Raw genomic sequence first — 23,704 nt, 5'->3', positions numbered from 1 at the left:
CTTTCTTTCTTTTTTTTTTTTTACTTCAAAAACTCATTTAAACTGTTATTCCTGACATTATTTAAACAGGTCTTTTGGGTCCTGGCATACTGTATTTTAAACCAAGAAGCAGCCTCAGAAAAGAGCAGCTTGCTTGAGTACAGCAATTTCACATATATCAATTCAGCTCATCTTTCAGATCTTTGCTGGAGTTAATAGCTTCTCAACTAGCGGGACAAAGTTGAAAGTTTAGGTGGGATTTTTTTTTTTTTTGACAGGAGCAGAAATGTTGCAAACAGCAAAATGCTTTTATGACTTATTAAGAGTCCATTACATGTCTGGTGGAAGTTCACAATCAAAGAGCTTGATAAGTATCATATGGGGGTTATGAATCCTGTGAATCACTTATTGCTCTGGACTGAGAAATTTCAATGTGCTGTGAGGGTACCATAGCTCTGCCTCTGCATATTTAAGTGGGGTAGAATTTTGTATACTGAGTATTTGCTCTTGCTTAACCATTATCCTTCATATTGCATCACATAATTCTCAAACAATATGACATTTTCATCATTTTGGTTTAACTATTGGATGTTGAAGGATTTTTGTCTACTCGGGGTTTCATATTCATGTGCATCATTTACAATCCCCACTTTGTGTTTGGTTAAAGCGATTAAGTAGATTCCATTGAAATATTGTGCATAGATCTATGACGGTTTTTTTCTTCATGTTGCCTACATATCCAAACCCAAATTGAAATGTAGGAACATTTCATTTATTAATGCTAATCTTCTTCTCCTAAACATGTTCTTGCTCTTAAAGTCTTCTAGCAGCTTTGGAAAGGAGAAATTTAACAGATACATCCTAAAACAGCAAACATAACTGTTCTATTCAGATGATGAAGAGATTAAGATTTGCAAAGCTTTTATATCTCTGAGAAGCAGACTTTTCTACAATTATCAAAATATGCACTCAAAAGAATGGCAATCAAAATACTGTCAGTATTTTAAGAGAATGTTTTGTCTCTCTAAAAGTTTAAATCATCCCGTAGGTATTGCACACATTATTTATACTGCCATCCACTCTTCTTTGAAAATTATATTACTGTGACATAGATATGGATACAATTTTTAAGGATTTGAACATTTCTGGTGGGATCAGCAATATTTTGATTTACAGAGTCAGGAGGACTCTGTTCCAACATAAACTCCATGGAATCTCACAGATTAAAATCTTCCTGCAATTAAATTTACACAAAACTGCTGTATATAAAACTTACAAAAAGTCTCTGTCCATTTATCTCATATCTAAATGCCAATTCAAAAGAGAATGTGGCCTTTATGACTTTATTTAGAAAATGTCTTGTAGTTCATTACAGAATTAGATGGTGCAAAGATTTAATTATAATTCTTCCTAAACTGACAAAAGATATAATTATTCTTCTAATTTTTGTCCCAGCAGGAGAGAAATAGAACCACAGGACACGTTTATTTGTATTACAGACCACATATTTCCTTGTTTAGGAAATGGAACAGAATATAGAATATAAGAGCATATAGAATAGTTCAGGGAAAAAAAAATAAAACAGCCTAAGTGGTCATTGTTGAGCTTTGAGTAACTGGTTAAAATATACAAAGGTCAGCAGTTGAGTGTAGCCCTTAGTGGTTATTCTGGGGAGGTGCAGTACTTTGTTAACATGGAACACCTGCCGAACTAGATCTAAAGTTCATTCCAGGTGTCAGGAATGCTGAGCATATATAGTATCTATTGTCTTTAGCAGGAATGATGTGTGTTTGACATGTCTGAAAAAACAGACAAGAAACTTAGGTGCTTAAATACAGCCTATAGGTGGAACCTTAATCATGTTCAGTGAAATGGAGAAACTTAAATAGAAACCAAAGTAAACAGAATTTCACTTGCAGGTGACTAATTTATGTGAGTTTGAAAATGCTGTCTAAAGTAGGCATGACCTAAAAGATCAGTATGATCAGAAAACTTCAAAAATAGTTTTATGTACTCTGTAGCAGGAATTCTTAAGCTTTGATTACCTATTGATTCAAATTTAAAGTACCCCAATAAATGTATATATGGTTAGCCATTAAAGAATGAGTGATAGTCACATCAATATGATGTTGAAATAACAAATACTGAAATAGGGATATATCACTTAAAGAAATTTTATTGTGAACATGGTCAAATGTGGTGTTTGTTAAATGAAACCTTTAGAACAGTTACCTAGACTCCACAGCAACATCACATATTATTTTACAACTGTTAAAAGTAAAACTTTTTTTTGTATTGCCAGGGGTAAAAACATACAAATTATTTTCTCCAGAGACTTGTCACTGTTCCTTCTCCAAGTTGCTGTCATTAGACTGACCATTCCAGTACGCTGGAATAGACACAGATGCACAGAGCCAGGTGTTTCCAAACTCCTTAACACTTTTATGTACACTTTATGTTGACTAACTTTCAATCTGATATGGTAAAAATAAGGAAGAAGGAAAGGTAATACAACAAAAAGCTGGGGATATCATAATACAGAGAATAGACATGCAAGGGATAAATTAATAAGTTAGTGTGTTTTTCCAAACCCATTTTTCTTGTATTTTAAGAAGCCATGGGTCAATCCACTTCAGCACTAATGCAAGTAATTGTGTTTTGAAAAACCCCTACAATTATTAACTCCCCATGACATCAATTGCCAGCTGATACTAGACCCAGAACACCCAGAACACTGAATCCACACCCTCCAGCCCCTTCCCTTCCCTTCCCTTCCCTTCCCTTCCCTTCCCTTCCCTTCCCTTCCCTTCCCTTCCCTTCCCTTCCCTTCCCTTCCCTTCCCTTCCCTTCCCTTCCCTTCCCTTCCCTTCCCTTCCCTTCCCTTCCCTTCCCTTCCCTTCCCTTCCCTTCCCGGAACTTCCCTTCCCTTCCCTTCCCTTCCCTTCCCTTCCCTTCCCTTCCCTTCCCTTCCCGGAACTTCCCTTCCCGGAACTTCCCTTCCCGGAACTTCCCTTCCCGGAACTTCCCTTCCCAGAACTTCCCTTCCCTTCCCGGAACTTCCCTTCCCTTCCCTTCCCGGAACTTCCCTTCCCTTCCCGGAACTTCCCTTCCCTTCCCGGAACTTCCCTTCCCTTCCCGGAACTTCCCTTCCCGGAACTTCCCTTCCCTTCCCGGAACTTCCCTTCCCGGAACTTCCCTTCCCTTCCCGGAGCTTCCCTTCCCGGAACTTCCCTTCCCTTCCCTTCCCGGAACTTCCCTTCCCTTCCCGGAACTTCCCTTCCCCCTCCCCCTCCCTCTTCCCCTTCCCCCTTCCCCTTTCTCCTTCCCCCTTCCCCCTTCCCCTCCTATCCCATAGGTGTTGGAGCAGTTCAGGGCTGTTTGAACAGGCACATTTGTCTCCAGAGGGTCCAATCTCCACCTCTGCTCCCTGGCATGCGGCAAAATGTCAGACTCACCCTCATATCCATGCCCAGGTGTAGCCATTGCCGTGCTAGTGCACTCCAGCACTGGAGTCATAAAACTTTGATTAAGCAAAGGGGAACAAACAATTTGCTGGTGGATTAATGTAATTACTGCAACTACTTAAAGATGAAAAATCAACAGGCCAAATCCTTGAAGTGTTAAATGGGTTTTTTTCTCAGTGTTGCAGCTGCCTTCTTACTGACGGGCTTGGCATTTTTTTAGTATAAAATAAAAATTGCCTGGAACACCAAATGTATGCTTGTAGTGAGTTTCTTACTACCACCCATACACATGTGCTCAGTTTAGTTAGAAGTATCATTCAGTATTTTCACTGAATGTCCTAGCCTCAGTTTCGAAGGAATGAAACCTGAAAAAATATTCACTCTAATTTTGAATGATTTGCACCATTTTAAACGCCCACTGCAAAAGCAATTCAGAACTGTTTTATGAAACACGTTTTTAAAAAACTCATAAAACCCCTCTCCAACAAGACCTGAGTGACCTGGTCACTTCACTTCAGTGTTGCAACTTTCGTCCAGTCAGTGCATGCAACAGAGAAATACTTCCTAAGCAAATAAAAAGAAGATTTTCCTGTCCAAAATACTCAAATAGCTCTTAAATTATTTTATCCAGAATTGTAACCTAGATTCCAAATGAATGAAACCTGAAAAAATATTTACTCCAATTATGCACAACCAACACATCCCTTTTAGCTGTGCTTAGCAGTTGAATGTAAATGAACATCGGAAAACATTTCCTCAACCAGACTTTTCTGGTAAACTACATCAGCTACAATTAATTTTGTAAATATAATCCATCAATATGGGTCAACAAGCATTCAAAAAAATTATGTTTCCATTTATAAATACCTGCACCCCCCAATAACCCTCAAGTCATTACTTTCTATAAAGTGCATTACTTCTGATTAGAGCTAGCCAAGACTTTCTGAAAAAATTGCAGTGAATTTCAACTACTAACACGATATTTCATGTAGCATCTCTGAAATTAAAAAACAGCCTTTTTGGAAGGTAAAACAGAATTTCAAACTTGCCTGTTGAATATGCAGTAAATCTGAGGGTTTCCAGATAATCTATTAATATTAGATTGGTTCCTGCTGCTGCCAAAAGGGTTGTAGATAAAACACTATGGAAATGAGCATAAAGCAAGGAAGGGATATTAAGATCAAGCCCCAAACGTACCTTAAACATATCAAGCAGTGTACATCCAGATAGAAGGTTAATGTTTTATCAGAGTAATCAAGAGACGCCCCTTGTGGTTACCGTGGGATAAAAACTTTAGTTTGTAGATACTTAGAGAACTTCAGTATGTATTCTCTGAGCAAGGTAACCAGAAAGTTGATCATTTGCTCACAAAGAAATGTGGAGAAACTGAACAGATATCTGCTAGGTGTGACTTGCCAGTGTAGTTCATTCAGTAGTCAGAGCAAAGGAAAAAGAGTGCAGCCACAAGCTGATTGATTCCATCTTCTTGGCAGGGAAAAAAAGCACTTGCCTTATTTTTTTATGTAGTAATTCAGTACAAAAATGCAGTACAATCAGACATACTTCTTCAAAAACAGTATTTTGAGGTTTATAACCCTCTTGTTTATCATTCTAAACTGAAACAGATCTGTAATACAGTCTTGGGGTCAGGTTATGGTTTCATTAAAGTTCCTAAACAAGGAAATATGTGATCTGTGGTACAAATAAACATGTCCTATGGCTCTGTTTCTCTCTGCTGGAACAAAAATCAGAAGAATAATTATGTTATCTTTTGTTAGTCTTGGAAGAATTATAATCAAATCTTTGCACCACCTAATTATATAATGAACTACAAGATTCCATTTTCTTCTGACACATCTGTTTGTTTTAAACATAGTAACTCGGCATCTATGTCTCAAATTTGCTTGAGCAAATTACCAAGTATAAAACTGCTGCAACCAAAATCCCTTCAGCATAATCTATTGTGAATTTCACACATGCAAATTTCATTGGAATTCTTGTTGTGGCAAAGATCAAAATACTGACACGACAAATTGTTACTCCTTATGATAATCTACACAAAACTCCTTTTTTTTTCTGACATAGAACTTCTCTATTATAAAAATCCTCATTTTGCCAGAATTGACCAGTCTAGTCCTTAGTCTTCCTGTAGGAAATTCAGAAGATCTTTCAGGCATCTACCATGAGCTCTTCTGATCTTAATATGGGTGATCTTCTTGTGTGTTACATGAAACTGAAATCAGAATGTGTTATCTATGCTGCCTCATCCAAGTACACCTTGGAAGGAATAGTATAAATGCCATCTTGGAGTTATGTTGATTAGATTTGTATCACCCCGGCAGCTCTAATATCTCACACAGAAAATGTTAAGTAAGTAAACTCACTGTGTAAACAATAACATCTGCTTTCCTGTCACCCTTTCCAGGGTAAATGTTACCTTCTGATAAGAAAAACTGCAGATAGCCAGTTGCTTTGAGAAGCTCATTAATAGGAACAAAGCTTATTTATTAATTAATTAATTTATTTGATCTCAGAGAAAGGTTAGAAATATGGTATCAAATGATAAAAAGTTATTTGAATGATTACTGAGCCACTTGAAGTCCTATTTTCTCCTTAATACTGTACAGTAGCTACCAGTTATCTTTAGAATAAAGCTTCTATTCCAGTTTTTATAGCAAAGCTGTAATACAGCAAATGTGTTAAAGAATCCTACAAATCTTTTCACTTTAATTTGTTCTTTCAAAAAATACAGATTTTTCAATTAGATGTTTAATGTTTGAAATTAGAACAACAGAAGCCAACCTGAAGTACAATAAAAAACTGAATGTCTACTTTGGACGCATTTTTACTACACAAGCCCACAAGATCAAATACTATCACTGTAAGCATATTTTCGTCACACACATTAAAATAACCACATAATGCATACCCAGATGCTTAATGGTAAACTATTCTTTTGAACACTCTGAACAAGGGCTGTGCTTCCAAATAGCAGATAGGTTTGGCTCCAGCAGCTGCAGTCATTGCTACCTGAAATATCTGCCAGAGGTTACCATCCTTCTGCTGCTCCTCAGCTGCCGAGTCTAGCGAGCTCTCAGCTAATTCACAGACTAACTCACCAACTACTACACCAGCTGAGGAGAAACTCCATGTAGCTCTCCAACATCTGGCAGGGAAGCAGACCAGGCAACTGGTACAAGGAGTCAAAACCTCTGGCAGCCAAGCCTAGTTCTATCTAGATGGGAAATCAGAGCCCAAAGATAAAGCTCAATTGCTGGAATATGCCTGACTCATATTAGTGCAAACCTATGCTCCATGGCTTGCAGTGACTTGAAAGGGTAAGTAGACCTTGTAACTGTAAAGTGCAGCAAAAACCTCTACGTAGAAAAACTGACATGATTTTTTAAGTCAATGAGTTCCAGATTAATAAAACATGCTGACCATGCCAGATTGCAACCATTGTCATGCAGGGAAAGACCTTCCTTTCGGGAATTTCACACTCATACTTTTTTGGGGTTGATTTCTTTCTGGCCATTTCGTATTTTAATGGTCTTTTTGGGGCCACTGATCAGTGGGTTGGTGTTCTTGGTTTGCGGTTTCAGGGCTCCCCTCTGAGCACTGCGTCCTGAATTCTGGTTCTTACTGCGGGCAGTTCGCCTCTTTTGTTCTTGCAGTCGCTGTTCCCATCTCTATAGAAATGCAGAAGACAAAGAGGATGAGTTAGGGAAGGACACAATCATAAATAATTACATTGTAATCAAGGTATCCTGAACCACCCATGCCAGTGCTGCCTTTAACAGTTTAATGCTCTATATTGCAAGGCCATTGATGTCAGCATGTTATGGCTATTTGCAGGGAGAACCTTATACATGTACTAGGTTAGAGGGAATTTCCACAACACCAGTGGATAGAAATGACAATTGCCCATCTCGGACTCATGCTGCATATAAGTGCCTTTTCAGAAATAGAGGGGAGCTGGTACCATGCCATCAAAAGGTCAGAACCAGGGCATTGGAACACCTCTGCAAGGTCTTTCTTTGTTGTCTTGCTGAACGTACTACTTTACTTTTCCTCAGAAAAGTCTACAGGAATCAAACTATCCTTTCACAATAAATATTTAAGCACACAGCTACAAGGGGAGCTGGTATTTACTTCCTGCTTCACTTTTCTCTGGGATGGAGAGAACTGGGCACGAATCAGCTTATGTTATGGACAGACAATAGCAATGATCACAGGGAAATCACACTATTGAGAGTTGCAATGGCATGGTTTGAATAATGTACCTGCAGCTTTATTCAGCAGCATCCCCAAGAAATTTTGAGAAGCAATGAGTCTACCAAAGATAACAGCTGTCAGATTTTTATACCCAGTAGTGCAGTAGTTTTTACACTAAGTTTAATTAGTCAGCTCTCCAAAACGTGGAGGGATCCATAAAACAGCAACAGAGACTGCGGATTTTCACCTCTAGGAACAGAAATACATATTTTAAGGAAAACAAGGTAGGTAGTAGAACCCAGAAAGGGTCTCAGCTCTATTATCTTTCGCTTCTGAAACTCCTAAAGGCAGGGCATTTACCCAGTGATCAGAGCAAAAGAAATGCTCTTCAGCTTCCCTATTCAGTATCTCTGCACTGACTTTCTTGCAACTCAGACACTTGCCCTAGCTGGAGAAAAGACCAGCCATATTGTGGTTATGTAACAACTGTCTTCTGTGGTTGACAGACAGCTCAAAACACCCATTTGAAGTGGTAACTCAAGACCAAACTTGGATGCAAGTCTTCACAGAAGAATGAGGGGCATGAAAATGAAGCCACCGTGATACCTAGCTCCATACTGGCTTTGTGTGGTGAGAGTCATTTTATAAAACATCTTTATAAAACCAAAACTATCAGCAGACATTTAGTCGTGTCCCACTCAAACATGCTTAAATGAGGATTTAGTTGTTGAAACTACTAATATGAGAGGAAATGACATGTGCTTCGAAGGGTATTTTGCTTGGCAGTCATGCATCTATTTGACAATTTGAAAACTAACGCCCAAACATGATTCAAGACACAATTAGAAATGACAAACAGTGTGAGGAGGTGACTAAAATATACTGTGTGCCAGTAACAGGCCATTAAGTTGCCAGCTAAAGGATTTCGGGAATCCAAGTAATATGTCAATATTCTTCTAAATCCCATATGGCACCCTCTGCAATTGCCATGCATTTATTTTTTAAAGATGTAAAGCACATTTTCTTTTCCACACAAAGGTTTCACATGAAGAGGGTATGAAAGACTATTGAATGCAATTTCCTGCAAGAAGTTGGTCTGTAATCTAAAAGCTTCTTTTTATGGATTCCTACATCTCTTTTCCGCCTCCCTATCAATTGCCAATCAACTCATAATTAAAACAAACATACATGTATGCCCTTAATGTTCTGAAAACCTTTCTGAATTCCAAAAATAACTTTCTTCCATCTCTAAAAGAGGGAGAAAGAATCAGACCTTCTCTCAATCCATCCTTTCTTTCCACTAAAAAGAGGAATTTGAAAGTATAGAGTGATATCAAGTGCTATCCTGAAGCCCCAAAAAGCAGAGGCATCTGCTGTGCCTGCCACCCATGTCCCTATATTGGAGCTTTCCTTCCAGAGTTTCCTGAATTCAGAGAGAACGTCCAATCCTTTTGGTGGGTCTTAGTAGGGAGTACCTGGTGAAAAGTTTGTGTCTCCAGCCTGCAATCTTTAATGCAGCAAAAAACATTAATCCAGTGCAGAGGATTTTAACTTCCTTTCTTGTCTAATGTGGACTATGCACTCATCTGCATAATCACCTTCACTTTCGTATCATCACTCCTTGTGGTAGCAGGGATATGAAAGAAATTCCTAGAGACATTATTGTAAGAAACCAGAGTTCACAGGAAGATCATCCCACAGGGTAAAATTAAATACAAATAAAATTTTAGAGATCCTGAAACACAAGACTAAAGTATCCAAATTTTCACTCATAATTGGGTGACTACTAGGGCTGAAAACGTTCAAGTGAAAATAATGGTACCCATAGGAGTTACATATATCTGAAAGTCATCAAAATTAATCAATACTGAAGTAAAAGAAAGGTGTTTAACTTTTTATCAAGAACATCAGCACACTTTTCTTTGCTTGCTTTTACCTTCAATCTTCTGTTTAGTTGGTCCTTCCATTTTTCAACTAGACATCCATCAAGAAGCATCAACCTGAAAATTAAGTAATACACACAAGTTATAGATATTTCTGATTTTAATTCCTGAGATGCCAGTCCAGATGATTTAACACAGATTGGGGTTGAAATGCACTCACAGGTACTAGTACTGACAGGTTTTATGTATGGGATGATGGGATACCATATGTTTCTCTGTGTGTTTGTGTGAAGAGTAGATTAAACAGATGCATTTTACTTCTGACTTTAGAAAAGAAGCTGTTTCACACACACCAGCTAATACAGCTTAGTTGAAATATAGTAATATATGATCACTTACAACTGTATCTGTTTCTACCTAAAAATACATGAAGATGGCTGTATGTGTTTCCTATGTCTAACTCCTTAATGAGTACTTTAAGCTGAATTTGGAAGATGTATGATTAGTGATACTTGCCATACTTGCCTACCAGTGAAATCTGGCTAGCTCCTGCATGAAAAGATTGAGGTATTATGAAAACATTCCAGGTGTTATGAAATAAACAACAAAAAAGTGACTATTAAATATATATGCCTTAAACAGCTCCTAAAGCAGCTTGTTCTAAAGCAGCCTGATGCTACACCTTCCCAACCTAGAGAAACCTTTTTGGAGTTTTTTGTTTGGTTGGTTGAGATTCCAGGTCTTAACACACCCTAATATAAATTTCACTAAAATTCTTGGGGTTTTTATTTAGACACCAGTGTTGGCTGGAAACATCAAGATGCCGTTATAAATGCATACAATGTCACACAGCACTGTTCTGGCTGGTGAAGGTTAGCGTAACAGAGCCTGACCTCCATAAACAGAGCTGTTTCTCTCAGCAGTTCAAACACAGTACAAAATGCTGCCTCTCATAGTCACTAGCCGCTGTGCATCCAGCTTGACAAACATAAAAAGCCTAACGTGAGTGCAAACCTTGCAGAATCAGGACCAATATGCTGTATGTTTTCTTTCCAAAGAGAAATTAGAGGATTAATGTACAGGATTGACACCAAGGCCACACAGCCATGAATGAAACCAAAATATGGGGTACATCTGGCACAACTTTGGTTCAGGTCAAATTATCCAGTGAGGCTCTAACCCCAACAACACGCAATAGGAATTTTGCCATTGACTGCAGAGGAGGTATAGCTTCTACTCATTCTGCCTCCCTCATTTAAAAAAACTGCTGTAACTCAAAACCTTCTGTTTGCCTGCCACTGAGTTCAACAGGAAACACATATAATAGTTTATGTTTCTGTTGCAAATCCATTTTAGTACACTATATGAAATAAAAAACCTCAAAGACCTTTAAAAACCATCACAAGATATTTAGTGAATTGCGTGTTTTTCTGTAATAATGGAGATGCTGATTGTGATCTTTGACTTATGAAATCTCCCTTTCCTAACAGCCTCCAGAGGATCCTCTGCAACCCAGAACTCCTCCATCACTGCTCTGGTCATAGTCCTTCTACATGAGTCAGAGCTTGTATCCCTAAAACGGCTAAAACAAACTGGGGGCTCTACATTAATACTTGTGAAATACTTTCAGACTTGGAGGGGCAAAGAGCTGGGTAGTAATAAAATACTGTGTTTGCTAGCTCACCAAAAAACAAGTTAAAACAATAAGATATCAGATGGCAAATTTTAGAAACATCTATAAAATGCTACCAAAATATCAACATAAAACTTATAAAAAACATGGACATGGCATATCATATCCCACACGGGGATGCTGTGTGGTCCTTACAAGTGTGCGTGACCAATTAACAGCAACCTCACAATATGTAAAACCAGCCTGCACATTTTACAGACAGCCTTATCGCCAAACCACAACACACAGGCCTACACAGAACCTAAAACACCACAACCTGCTCTGCTGGCATCTATTGGTGCACTTGGGGTGCTAATGGGGATGAGATGTCCCCTTCTGTCTCAAGGAACCAGGGTGAAAAGGCAGCAGTGATACATCACTCCATTCCCTCCAGACCAGTATGCTGGATTTCCTTCCATGCCTGGGGCTAGGCTGACTGCCAGATGAAAGGTCTGGTAAAGTTAATTTTGGTTTGTTTTTCTGTTTAATCGTACAGCAGGATTGGCTAGCTGCTCTGAGAGTATTTATTTTTCATCTGCAATCTGGGAGATGGATCTCCAGTGGCTGCAGCTTTGGCTGGTCCTGGTATGGCTGTGGGATCAGAAACATCTTGTTGATGGCATTGGTCCAAAGTAGGGACAGGCCAGTGGAGAAGGCCTGGCTCTGACTCCAGCAGCTCTGCTCACAGAAGATGTGTATCAGCTCCTGCCCCCTCCCTTGGTGAGACAGAAGGATGCCTTCCACGTGGTCCTGCCACCATTTGGCTTGTTGCAAACAAAGCAGCACATCCCTATGGAAAGTGGTCCTGGAAAAACACTCCCAAGCTGGAGGTGACTGAACTGCCGCATGATGCCTCGTCAATATGCTGTCAGCACCTAATGCCAACAGATTTTATGCTCTTTGCGTGAGCCAAATTTTGTAAACACCACATCACGGTGCAGAGCTGAGGCTGATAAAGTGGAGAAAGTCATCTGTGAAGGTAATGGAAACACGTACATGTATGTATGAGTTATACTAAGAAAAACTATCAGCAAAACAAGCCTATGATGAGGAAGTGAGCTTTGCTGGTCCTCCTTCCCATCTATCACAGCCAGTTTTAACACATTTTTGCACATTGTCACAGCTCACCTTGAGTGCCACTCATAGCACATGATGAGAACATCCTGCTTTGCTTGAAGAAGTGGGCACTGGCAGGAGGAATTTGTAAGAAGAGGCACTTGGGACAGAGGAATTGGTGTTGAAGACTTGAGTACGTCTTTGACTTCAACTACAGTCGTTATCTCATTGCAGTTCCCTCTTTCTATGCTTTTTACTTTAGCATGAATGACTTCAAATAGAAAAATAGAGGAGTGAGAACAATAAACAGTCTAAGAAATTTAAACACATCTCAGAATTAAATAAAATATATTGAATTGGAAGCTGTTGTTTTCACAACTGCTGCTGTTTCACAACTAGAACTACTTCTGCCTGTGTGGGCATGAACAGTGGCTTAGAATAACAGGGGCCTGATCTCGATTTGGTTTTCAATAGGACTGTTGACAATTGTGAAATTAAACAGGTGCTTAAATCTTTGCCAGATCAGGCCAACCAATCTCACCTGGAATCACACACACAAAACAGCTCCTTCAACTCAGACTCAAACAACCCTTTGCATAAACCTAACCCATTCTCCACGTACGGCTTTTTCCAATTAAGTAATGAATAATTTACTTCACAGACAGTTGTCATTAATTCAGTCTTTTCAAAATTAAAATAACTTCCTGTAGATTGCAACCAGGAAAAAGTCTTTTCTTAAATATAAGAAACAAGGGAAGGCTAGAAACAATAGTCAAAAAAACTAAGAGGCTTAGGATTGCCATAATTTACCTAAGCTATTTTTTTTCATCTTTTGCCTTTGAATTCTCTACCAATAGTGAGATCCTCATATAAATGAGACAACGAAACAGGTTCTTCTGACTCTGAATACACAATCACTTGTATTTTTACCTTTCATTGAGGAAAACTGCATGTCTGCATGGATGCAAGAATGTGAAATGCTACAGATTGCTCTGAAATGATCCCTGGCTAACTTTGTACCTACAAACCCTGGCATTACCTACCACTCCAGCATTTCATCTCTTCTCTCTTGTGAGAAAAAACAGATCTAATAAATTAATTTTTACATAAAGGAATTTGTCTCTAGAAAATATCAAAACAGAGAAAGGGTTCTACTGTCCAAACACTCTTCAGTGAAAAAAGCATTAGAAGTGCATAGACCACAGGGTGATCGGCCTGCCCCTGCCAGCCACCGGGTCAAAAACCTTCACATGAACCTCGTAACATTTGGAATTTCTACTTCACATGCAGACAACAGGAGACCAGTACTTTTAATGCAGTCTGGGGTTTATGTGCTACCTTTATCAAGACATGTACAACAGACACAAAACATGTGAGGAATTTCAGTTTTGGAGACTCAAATCCATTTAAAAGTCTGATTGGTTCTGATAGCCAAAAGTACAATTTGGCTGTATGTCTTATTTTAAAGGTTTTCAGGAAAAAAATTGATTGCTTTTCAGTTCAATAAATCTTGTCCCTCAATTAATTTTCCATATAAATAGGTCTATTTATCTCAGAGGGTGTTGAATAAAAAGTTACATCTCAAAAACAAGATCTTGATTTCACAAATGCAATGGAATTGAATTTTGGACTCCAGTATACAGGCTTTACTCAAGGAACACTACCACTGAAATCACTGAAATCAGAATTTACATGGCTAACACCTGTCTTTAATTTTGGAACAGTCATTTGACATCACTACTTTTTCATATGTTTCAGGCAACTGTGGAAGCTTATTACTCCACCTAAACATATCTCTATGCTGTACTGATGTTCCTGATCAAGGAATTATATAAAAAGAGAATGTTGTGTAAATGCACCAAAATGATATAATGCACAAAAAAATTGTATAATCACCTAAGCTAGAGGTTCAGCTTAATTATTCCCATCAAACATGCTAACAAAGAAGCAAATAGCTACAAACTTACTTTCATTCAATATCAAACAAATAGGAATTTAATTATATTATAACTCTACTGCAGAAGAACAGGAAAAATGACTGGGAAAAAACTTGCCATCTGAGAAAATGCCCACAAAATGCAAAATTAAGCAGTAGTTTATATTAAAATCATAGCTAGTAGGGGCTTTGTAATTGACACTAGGTTTAATCTGGCATTTATCTAATCTTAATTAGAGTTCTTCCTGACTCACACCATCAGAAATCTGAGGTGGAAGAAGCCAAGGGGGAAGAGGAGTAAATATTTAATTTTATTGCCAATATATCATGCAACATATAACAAAACTATCAACCATCTCCTTGGCTGGATGGTGCAAATTGTCACTGAATTCAGTAAATCTCTGACCTTCTGCACCAGACAGAACTCTGGCTAGTAAGTAAAAGCATATATAACCTTCTAAAAACATTTTACTTTGCTGCAGCTGTTTCACATTTACGAGTTTTATTTGGGTAGCAAACTCCTGTTTATTCTACATGCTGGATGAAAACAGGAGCTGGCCAAGGCATCACAATCACATCAGACGAGTGACCTTTGCAGCAGCAAGCACCCTTTCTGCAGAGCAGAAGGGTGTGCATTACCGACATTTTACTGCTTTTGTCAGAAACACACCATCATCTAGGCAATTACTACTAGTCAATTACTACTACTGCCAGCACATGGTGTGTGCTATAGCTGGATTCTGGAAGAGGACAGCTAAGTATGCCCAGGCAAACACCCATTTGGAAAGGCTGTCTTCTGACGTCACACTTGCTGGATGGACGTGGTGTGGGTTAAGCACCCACACAGAGTTGCCTGACTTGCAGGGACCCAAGGTGGATGTGGGACAGGCAAAGTGAAGCATTTCCCCCATGCACTTACTGTAGCTGTAGTTCTTGGCCAAGTAGGTTGACAGCGTAGGCTTTGTCTTTTTGCACCTGCATCGCTCTTCAAAGGAAGAGAAGGGAGAAAGTTTGAGGGGTGTCAGAGGGACCCAGTCTCCGGGGAGGTGGAGGCAGGGAGTCGTCCTAGGCTCACCCTGGCCGCGGCTCCTGCAGTCGGGCTCCAGGGTTCTGCCCGGCACCATAAAGCCCTGTGTGAAGTCCGTCCACTTCACATCTGCAAACAGAGGTGCGTCAAGGAGTGAAAACTATCGGTAGAGGCTCCAGGAGTGGAGCGTGGAGGTCCCGCAGCCCCCCGTCCCACCCTGGGTTGTCCCGCGGCGCGGGGAGGGAGTCCTCCCTCCCACCTCTCGCTGCTCCCAGGGTTCTCACCCTCCGGCACGTCGGTGACGATGGCCTCTGGGGAGATGCAGACGCCGCGGTCATAGACGGGGAGATCGTCGCAAGCCAGGCTCTCGGGCCAGCTGTGGTTGTAGCGGCGCATGATGGGCTCGCAGCCGTCACGGGCGCGCTGGCAGACGGAGCGGCACGGCTTGATGGGGTCGTAGAGGAACTCCAGAGTGCAGATGGGGGCATACATGGCGCAGAGGAAGAAGGGCAGGACCGGGCTGCAGCCGGTGGCCACCAGCTCCTCGTACTGTTCGATAGCGAGGACGGCGTTTTCCTGGGTGCTGTGGTGGAGGTGGTTGGGCATGCGGGTGATATTCCAGGGCATGGAGTGGCACATGGGGATGCGCACCGTCTCGCACGGCGCGCCCTGCGCCCGCGGGCTCACCCGCAGCCACAGGGACACCGCCACCAAGGCGCGCAGCATCCTCTTGCTCCTCCTTTTCCTCCTTGTCCGCCGCCGCACCGCGGGTCCCGGCAGCCGAAGGGCGCGGAGCTGCGCTGCCTCCCGGAGCCCTGCTAAAGTCAAGTCGCGGGAGCCGCCACGCCGACAGCCATGGACATCGCGGGACCGCATTTATGCCAGTGGCACGAGTGACGTGGGGCCGATCGCTCTCCGTTGGCAGCCCCACTCCTCCGGGGGGTGGGGGGTGTGCGTGTATGTGTGCGTTTTGCTGTGCAGGCACGGTGACATCACCTCCACCCCGTTTAATCCCCCGGCGACATCACTGCGTCTCTCGGCCGCTGCTCCAGCTCCGTTTCAGTTTTCATCTGTGTCATAAATTCCTTCAGGTGGAAGGGGGGCGAGGGGAGGGGGAAAGAAACCCAAACCACACGGTTCTGCCGCGGGGCTCTGTGCTTCGGCGCGGGGAGAGGGAAGGCGAGGGTATACGAATCGCAGCTTCTTCTCGTGGGGCTGAACTTTATGTGCCGCGTTTTCTCAAGGGAGAAGAAACTTTTTGCTGGCTTGACCAAGCTCCAGCGGCTGTTCCCGACGCGTTCAGGGGTTTGCAGAATTCCCTCCATGAGCTCGGCACGGACGGGGAAAAGCGTGAAGCGGGTGGGCGGACAGACGGGGTGGAGGCTCGTGGCTCAGTTTGCTCGGGACAGGGGAAGCGGCGGCGGCCGAGCCGAGATGGGAGCGGGCGGCGGGGCCAGCGTGAAGCTGCTATGCGGGCCTCTGTCCACCACCGCATCTGCACACGAGTGGAAGAAGGGGTTTCAGACTTTTCCCAAGCTGTTTTTTAGTTTTCTTCCCTTGATGCTCCACGGCCACGCGCTCCTGGTGCAGCGGAGTGGTGTGCCCACGCGGGGACAAAGCGTTCCCTTACAGCCATCTTGCCCTCTTGCACCTCTGGGTCCGTTCTTCACGGTGGGAAATGCCACTCCCCAGTCTTTGAGGATGCGCTGAGATAAGAAGATTAACTCAATGCCAGGTTATCCCAGTGACCTGAAACAGCCCCAGCTTGGCTCAGTAGTACCTGCCCCGGCCACGTATCCTGGTGCCACCGCTGTTGCCCTCTGCAGATGCAGCAGAGCTGCAGATGGAACATCTGTGGGGCACGGGCCTCCCCTTCCTTTAGCGGGTGAAGAAAACACATCCAGACCAGGCAGGAAACTTAGCTGATACACCTAAGAGGGCAGTGGGAGATGAAGCAATGCAAGTGGTGAAGGAACACTTGGTGACACTGTCCGTGGGGAGGCAATTAAATGCCCCCCTCGAGGGCGCCATTACAGCAGTTTGTCCCAGCAGGTCACTTCCTGTATCCCCTCCCTCCCCGAGGTCACGCAGAGCGCCCAGGGCTTGGAGCTCGAGCTGCCCCTCTGGGCACTCTCGCGGAGCAGTGGTCACGGCCAGGGCGCCCGAGACCCTCCTGGCTGCCGGGAGGGAGACTTGGGAGGGGAAGGGTCCCCGTCGCCTGTCTCCGCGCTGCCTCGTGCCCCGCTGGCGTCCGGGCGCTATGGCAACAACCAACTCTCGCCGCCGAGATGATGCGGATTTGGAGGCGGGCCGCCCCCGCCCCCCGCCACAGCCTGTCCGCCCGCCTGCGCGCCGTGCGGAGCGGCCGTGCGCCGAGGGAGCGCGGAGGGAGAATGGCGCGGCCGGCCGCCGGGTGGCAGCTGCGCCTGGGGCCAAGGCCAGTGCTGCGGCTGCCCCTGCTGCTGGGCGTCCTCCTGCTACGCAGTGGAGCGGCGGCGGCGGCCGAGCCATGCCAGGCGCCGCGGCAGTGGGAAGGGCGCACCGTGTTCTACGAGCATGGCTCGGGCCGCAACACACGGGCCGCTGTCTCCTACGACGGCCTCAACCAGCGCCTCCGCGTCCTGGAGGAGAGGAAGGCGCTCATCCCCTGCAAGAAGTAGGTGGCGGCGGGATCTGCGGCGGGGGCAGGCGGGGCGGTGAGGGTCGGCACAGAGCTCGGAGGCTCCTCCCAGGCAGTGTAGGGTGATGCGAAGCCGGGAAGGGACGGGTGTCCCTCGGGCCCCGTGTTGCTGGCGGCACTTCCCCTGCGTGAGTCGGGGGAGTGCGGGGCCAGCGGAGGCGAGGCACCGGCGTGCTGGGAGCAGCTGGCGCTAGGAAACCTGTCAGCAACATGCTTTGGTTCTATCTTTCCTGTACATGTATGTGTGTATATATCGAGAGATTTAAGGTCAACAGTGTCACCTTTTTACCTTCAGAGATACCCTCCCTCCCAGCTGTTTTGCTATTAAAATTGGAGTTGGAATCTAATGCAAAAAGGTGAGGTATAATGAAGAATATACTCAAACATGTGAATAACGTTATGAGGCAAGGGAGAAGGTTCTAACTCAGTAATTTGCTAACAAGTTTGAGTTACAAGCTCTCTGGACCTTCTTGGTCCTTGCCAGTGCTTGGTCCTAAGTCAAGGTGTCAGGATGCATCCATTATGTGTGGTACAGTGTATTCATTCCTATTGCACAGCCTTGCGGGACCTCCTGTTCTTCATTTATACAGGATCTATCTGTTAAGCCCATAACTAATCCCAAAAATCCCTGTGTCATTGTCTGTTTCTTGATTTGCTTGAAAAGCAAATGTAGAAAAATGCTGACTAAAGAGCCTCTTTTTTTCTTCCTCAGCCTGCCAAGCTCAGGTTGGGTGGAAGAACTGATTGGCCTAGAAAGGCCTTCCTGGTGAGACATTTCTGGTTACTGAGTGTCAGTCACTTTCAGACAACATGTCATACCTCCCAGTGTGGGGATAGTAGGTCTGTCCATACCTTGGCCTCTCCCACCTATGAATTGTTTAAATAATAGTGTGTCCACCCTGGGCATGTGTGAGACAAGGTAAAGACTAGCCTACAAATGCTGTATCATCAAGATTAGTGGTCTCTCCTGTTGAAAGATCAATATTCCTTTTTGCTACTGTCTTTTTTTTCTGGCAATCAATTTCATATCATAGCCTGAAACAGGTTTTTTCTAGCTCCTAAGTTGTACTGTACTCATTTCTTCAAGCTTATGTTTATTTTATTTGAAAACTTTAAGGTTGAATAATTATTCTACATTTTAGACTCTGGGCCAAAGTCTGCCTTTTGCCAAGATCTTATCTTTTATTTATCATTTTTGATAAATACCTGCTCTGGATGCAGTTTTGACAGGGTTGGTAGGGCTAGAAAGCGGCAGAGTGCAGACAGGTGCACTTGTTGGTTTTTTCTGTATTAGATTTTTGTTGTAGACAATATCTAACCTCAGGGGTCTTTAATGTTTCCAGGTCCATGTTTTTTGCCATCCAAAACTGGCAGAAAATTATTGGAGAGAGGTTTTGTTATATGTGCTGTAGCATCTGCTCAGAGCATGACCCAGCTTCTTCCATGTAAGTCAACAGAAGGTCTCCCATTGGTTTCAGTACGTGTTGGACCAGGTCTAGAATTGCGATCACAACTTCATTTCATTGTGGACATAGTGAGTTGTAAACTGAAGCCTTCAGAAGTTAGAGGCAAAGGGATTTATCCTGTGTTTTGAAAAATAACCTCTTTCCACTCAGTTTTGAAATTTACAAGAAAGGGGTACAGTAAATTCACGAATACAAGCCGCACTGAGTATAAGCCACATCTCTGGGTGTTGGCAAATATTTCGTTTTTTGTCCATAAATACACCGCACCTGAGTATAAGCCGCTCTGTCGTTCGCAGCGAGGACCCGCGTGCAGCAAAGTTGCCAAATAGTAACAGAACGGCGGCAGGGCGGGGATTACTGTTTCGGCTCAGGCTGTGCAGGCTCAGCCCGCTCGGGGCTGCCGACGGGACCAGGTGGCCCAGCCCGGCGCTGCTGCTCGGCGGGGCCGCTGGGGGCCAGGTGTGGCTGCCACTGGACTTGGTCACCACGGCCCGGCACTGCCCCGTGGTGGCAGGCAGGGACGGACCCCCCCCTGCTCCCGGGCGGCGGCGGCGGGCGGGGACGGAGCACGTTGCCTCCTCCCCGAGCCGCGGCAATGGTGGCGCGGGGCACCAGCCGCCTCCCCGAGCCGCGGCAATGGCGGCATGGGGCCCCCGCCGCCTCCCCGAGCCGTGACCATGGCAGCATGGGGCCCCCGCCGCCTCCCCGAGCCGCGACCATGGCGGCGCGGGGCCCCCCGTCTCTCCCCCAGGCTGCGGCAGAGGAGGGAAGGAGAGAACTCTTCCTCCTCTCTCCCCGCCCCCCGTGCTACCTGCAGGGAGCCAGGCTCCACCCGCAGCGCAACAGAGTAACAATTTGTAACATTCGCGAAATGCCAGCTTTGCAGCTGCTTGACTCGGCACTCTGGCTGGCACTTCTGAGGTTGTAAATGTCAGAAAATTATTCGCGTATTAGCCGTTCCTGAATATTAGCCGCATTTCCGGTTTGGGAGGAAAATCTTAGTCAAAATGGTGCGGCTTGTATTCGTGAAATTACTGTAATTATGCTAAGGCAGTGATTACAAAATCAACAAGAAAAATAGTGCTGCCCTGGTCTCTAAGGAAATTTTAGTCTAAATTCTCACATTTAGCTCCTATCAGATGTAATCTATGAGCAGCAGTCAGGATTGGCCAACAACCACATTTTTCTACAAAACATTTTCTGAATTTTCTTGCAAATGTGGACCTTAATTAGACACAGCTTTGTCTGAGTTATTCGCTGAGGTTAATCAAAAACACAAATATTTGCAGGTGTGGAAAGGCTTGCAGGCTGATAACTGCAAGAAAACATGAAACTTTCAGATTTTATTAGGTAGATACATGTTTCAAATTAATGGAATCCGCTATGTGATATTTTCATATCTACATCAGCCTAATAAAGCATACCTACCTCAGCTTCAGAAAAGTAGCCACCCATCTACTGCTTCGTTTAACATCACTTCTTTGCACATCAGTTGTTTTAAGATCACCTGAGATGCAGTGACCACATTGATAAAGACTGCCCATTCCCTATTGTCCAGCTGCACTGTGTCACCTGCCACCTGGGCACACACCTCGCTTGCCAGGCAACCAACAGAGCCGACCCATTAAAGAAGTCATAGATGTGGTTTTAGCCAGCGTCTTCCGTGTGTGATTCTCTAGGTCACACAGTTGGCTCCGCCACTCTGGCTCAGAGTGTAAAAACTACCAACAATGATCCTAGACTAAGATTTTTCAAGGAGAGCCTATTCCAATTGGATTCATTTCTGGGCTTTCTTTTTCACTTCTTTTACAGACCCAGTCTTTGCTGCACTCTGCTTCTTTTGTTTTCTCCAACATGCCTTGCCCTGCTGCTTCTTTCAGCTTCAGGATCAAATTTTTGGGAATAGACAAGATGGGCGGGGACAGTGTGCATAGTGCTCAGCTTCTACTGATAGCAGAAGAAGAGAAAACAAACACTGAGTATATTGAGCTATTTCCTATTTGGACCAGGTCATTCCAGATAAAATGTGAAAGGGGAAGTTCCCTAGAACTCCTGAGGTGCAGCTGTGTTCATGCTGTTAAATACAGAACGTGGGTTTTAGTCTTTTATTGCCTACTATATGAAGTTTCTTCCTTTTGTGCTCTCTGGATGTTAAACCTTCCTCACTCTTTGTAAACTTTCTTTTTGTCTCTGGTGAGTGTTTTGCCAGGACCTGAGAGTGCTGATATCAATCAGCGACTTCTCAGTAGTTTACATTTAGTCAACAGAGAAAGACTGGAGGCCCTTGACATGACATGTTCCACAAGAATTTTATTTCATGCAAAGGGTTGTTGAGCAGGATCCCCAGACACAAAGGGGAGGCAGTCATGTTTATAGGTTCAGGGGTGATTCAAAATACAACCAATAGAAAGTTATACAAAGAACAGCATCCAATCTAAGTCAAAAGTTCTAAAGTGAACTGACCAATTACACAAACTAATTTCTAACCAATAATCTTCCAAGGTGCTACGAGAGTGACCAAATTCTTAAGGAATTTGGCTCAGTCTTGGTATCTAGGAGACCTTATCTATTAAACTACATGCCAGGGGCCAGGGGAAGATGGCTTTGGAGGAATTATATCATCCACAACTCTTGCTCAACCCCCTATTGGCCTCTATCTCAGGACACTTCACAAAGTAGTCATTAGCATGATTTGCAGTTGGGGCAAGAGTTTCGTTTTAAGGTAACTTCAAACGGTGTAGATTTGAGTGACACCTTTCAAACTGGTGAGAAATCCTGGCACAAAGTCCAAACTCAAAATGCTACTGACTGCATTGAGGCCAGAACTTCATGTGATCCATCATCTTTCATTTTCTCAGAGAAACAGAGCAAGGGGTGTGTACTCTGCCACTGCTGAAGCTACTCAACACATGTTAGTGGTCAGTTATGAAGAAAGAAAAACATGAAGTATGGAACAGAGCAGGAATAGTACAGGTGGTGTTTGAGAGCTGGAGAATTACTTGCCACATGCTGTGTTCGCAGTTTCACCCTTCTCTTCCATACTGTTTTCCACAAAATTATTTTCAGGGAAGGCCCAATAACAGATTGTCCTATGAGAATCACAGAATAACAAGGTTAGAAGAGAACTTCAAGGTCATCAAGTCCAACCCATGCCCTAACACCTCAACTAGACCATGGCACCAAGTGCCACATCCATTCTTTTTAAAAATACATCCAGGGATGGTGACTGCACCACCTCCCCAGGCAAAGCATTCCAATACTTCATTATTCTTTCAGTGAAAAACTTTTTCCTAATATCCACCCTATCCCTTAGCACAGCTTGAGACTCTGTCCTCTCATTCTGTCAGTTGCTGCCTGGTGAAAGAGATCAACACCCACCTGACTACAACCCCCTTTCAGGGAAGTTACAGAGAGTGGTAAGGTTACTTCTGAGTCTTCTTTCCTCCAGGCTAAACAACCCCAGGTCCCTCAGCCATTCCTCATAAGGGCTTGTGTTCCAAGTCCCTCACCAGCCCTGTTGACCTTCTCTGGAGGCACTCAGGCATCTCAATGTCCTTCCTAAAGTGAGTGGCCCAGAACCATGCCAGTACTCAAGGTATGTCCTCACCAGTGCCGAGTGTAGGGGAAGAATGACCTCCCTGCTCCTGCTGGCCACACAACTCCTGATACAGGCCAGGATGCCATTGGCCTTCTTGGCCACCAGGGCACACTGCTGGCTCATGTTCAACTGGCTGTTGACCAGTACCCTCAGGTCCCTTTCTGCCTGGACACTGTCCAGCCACACTGTTCCCAGCCTATAACATTTTAGGGGGTTATTGTGACCAAAATGCAGGACTTGACACTTAGACTTTTTAAACTTCATCTTATTGAACTCTGCCCATCCATCCAAATTAGGTCTTTCTGTGGAGCCCTCCTACCTTCCAACAAATTGACACATGCCTCCAGCTTAGTATTGTCTGCAGATTTGCTAATGAAGGACTCAACGCCCTCATCCATGTCATCGATGAAAATATTGAACAGAACAGGCCTCAGCACAGACCCCTGAAGGACACCACTGGTGACGGGTCGCCAGCTGGATGCAGCACCATTCACCACCACTCTGGACCCAGCCATCCAGCCAGTTCTTAACCCAGCAAAGAGTGCTCCTGTCCAAGCAATGGGCTACCAGCTTTTCCAGGAATATGCTGGGAGACAGTGTCAAAGGCCTTGCTGAAGTCCAAATAGGCAACATCCACAGTCCTTCCTGCATCCACCACACAGATCACCTGGTTGTAAAAAGAGATCAGGTTGATCAAACACAACCTACCCCTCCTAAATCCATGCTGG

General features: G+C 43.8%; 2 protein-coding genes across 4 annotated transcripts in view; one reads left to right on the top strand and one right to left on the bottom strand.

Moving 5' to 3' along the window:
- Positions 1–3,329: 3,329 nt before the first annotated feature.
- On the bottom strand, positions 3,330–16,638 carry SFRP4 (secreted frizzled related protein 4). Of its 2 annotated transcripts, XM_033079084.2 has the most exons (6): positions 15,517–16,635; positions 15,281–15,361; positions 15,125–15,190; positions 12,342–12,540; positions 9,595–9,658; positions 3,330–7,132 (listed from the first exon to the last, which is right to left on the bottom strand). In XM_033079084.2, exons 1-6 carry the CDS (start codon positions 16,106–16,108, stop codon positions 6,944–6,946), a joined length of 1,191 nt encoding a protein of 396 aa, XP_032934975.1. In that variant the 5' UTR covers positions 16,109–16,635; the 3' UTR covers positions 3,330–6,943. The 2 variants fall into 2 exon arrangements, with proteins under 2 accessions (XP_032934975.1, XP_032934969.1); XM_033079078.2 differs by having other exon boundaries at positions 15,125–15,361; positions 15,517–16,638.
- Positions 16,639–17,589: 951 nt separating this feature from the next.
- EPDR1 (ependymin related 1) overlaps positions 17,590–23,704 on the top strand; it is a 50,696-nt gene continuing 44,581 nt past the window's right edge. For both annotated transcript variants that reach the window (XM_033082770.2, XM_033082778.2), the window contains exon 1: positions 17,590–17,888. In XM_033082770.2, the coding sequence (XP_032938661.1) occupies positions 17,626–17,888 (263 nt within the window). In that variant the 5' untranslated portion in view covers positions 17,590–17,625. The remainder of the gene's footprint in view (positions 17,889–23,704) is intronic.

Source organism: Catharus ustulatus, chromosome 1 (genome assembly GCF_009819885.2).
Source record: "Catharus ustulatus isolate bCatUst1 chromosome 1, bCatUst1.pri.v2, whole genome shotgun sequence".
NCBI lineage: Eukaryota > Metazoa > Chordata > Aves > Passeriformes > Turdidae > Catharus > Catharus ustulatus.
Note: the sequence above shows the minus strand (reverse complement) of the source record. Positions and strands in the feature narration are given on the sequence as shown.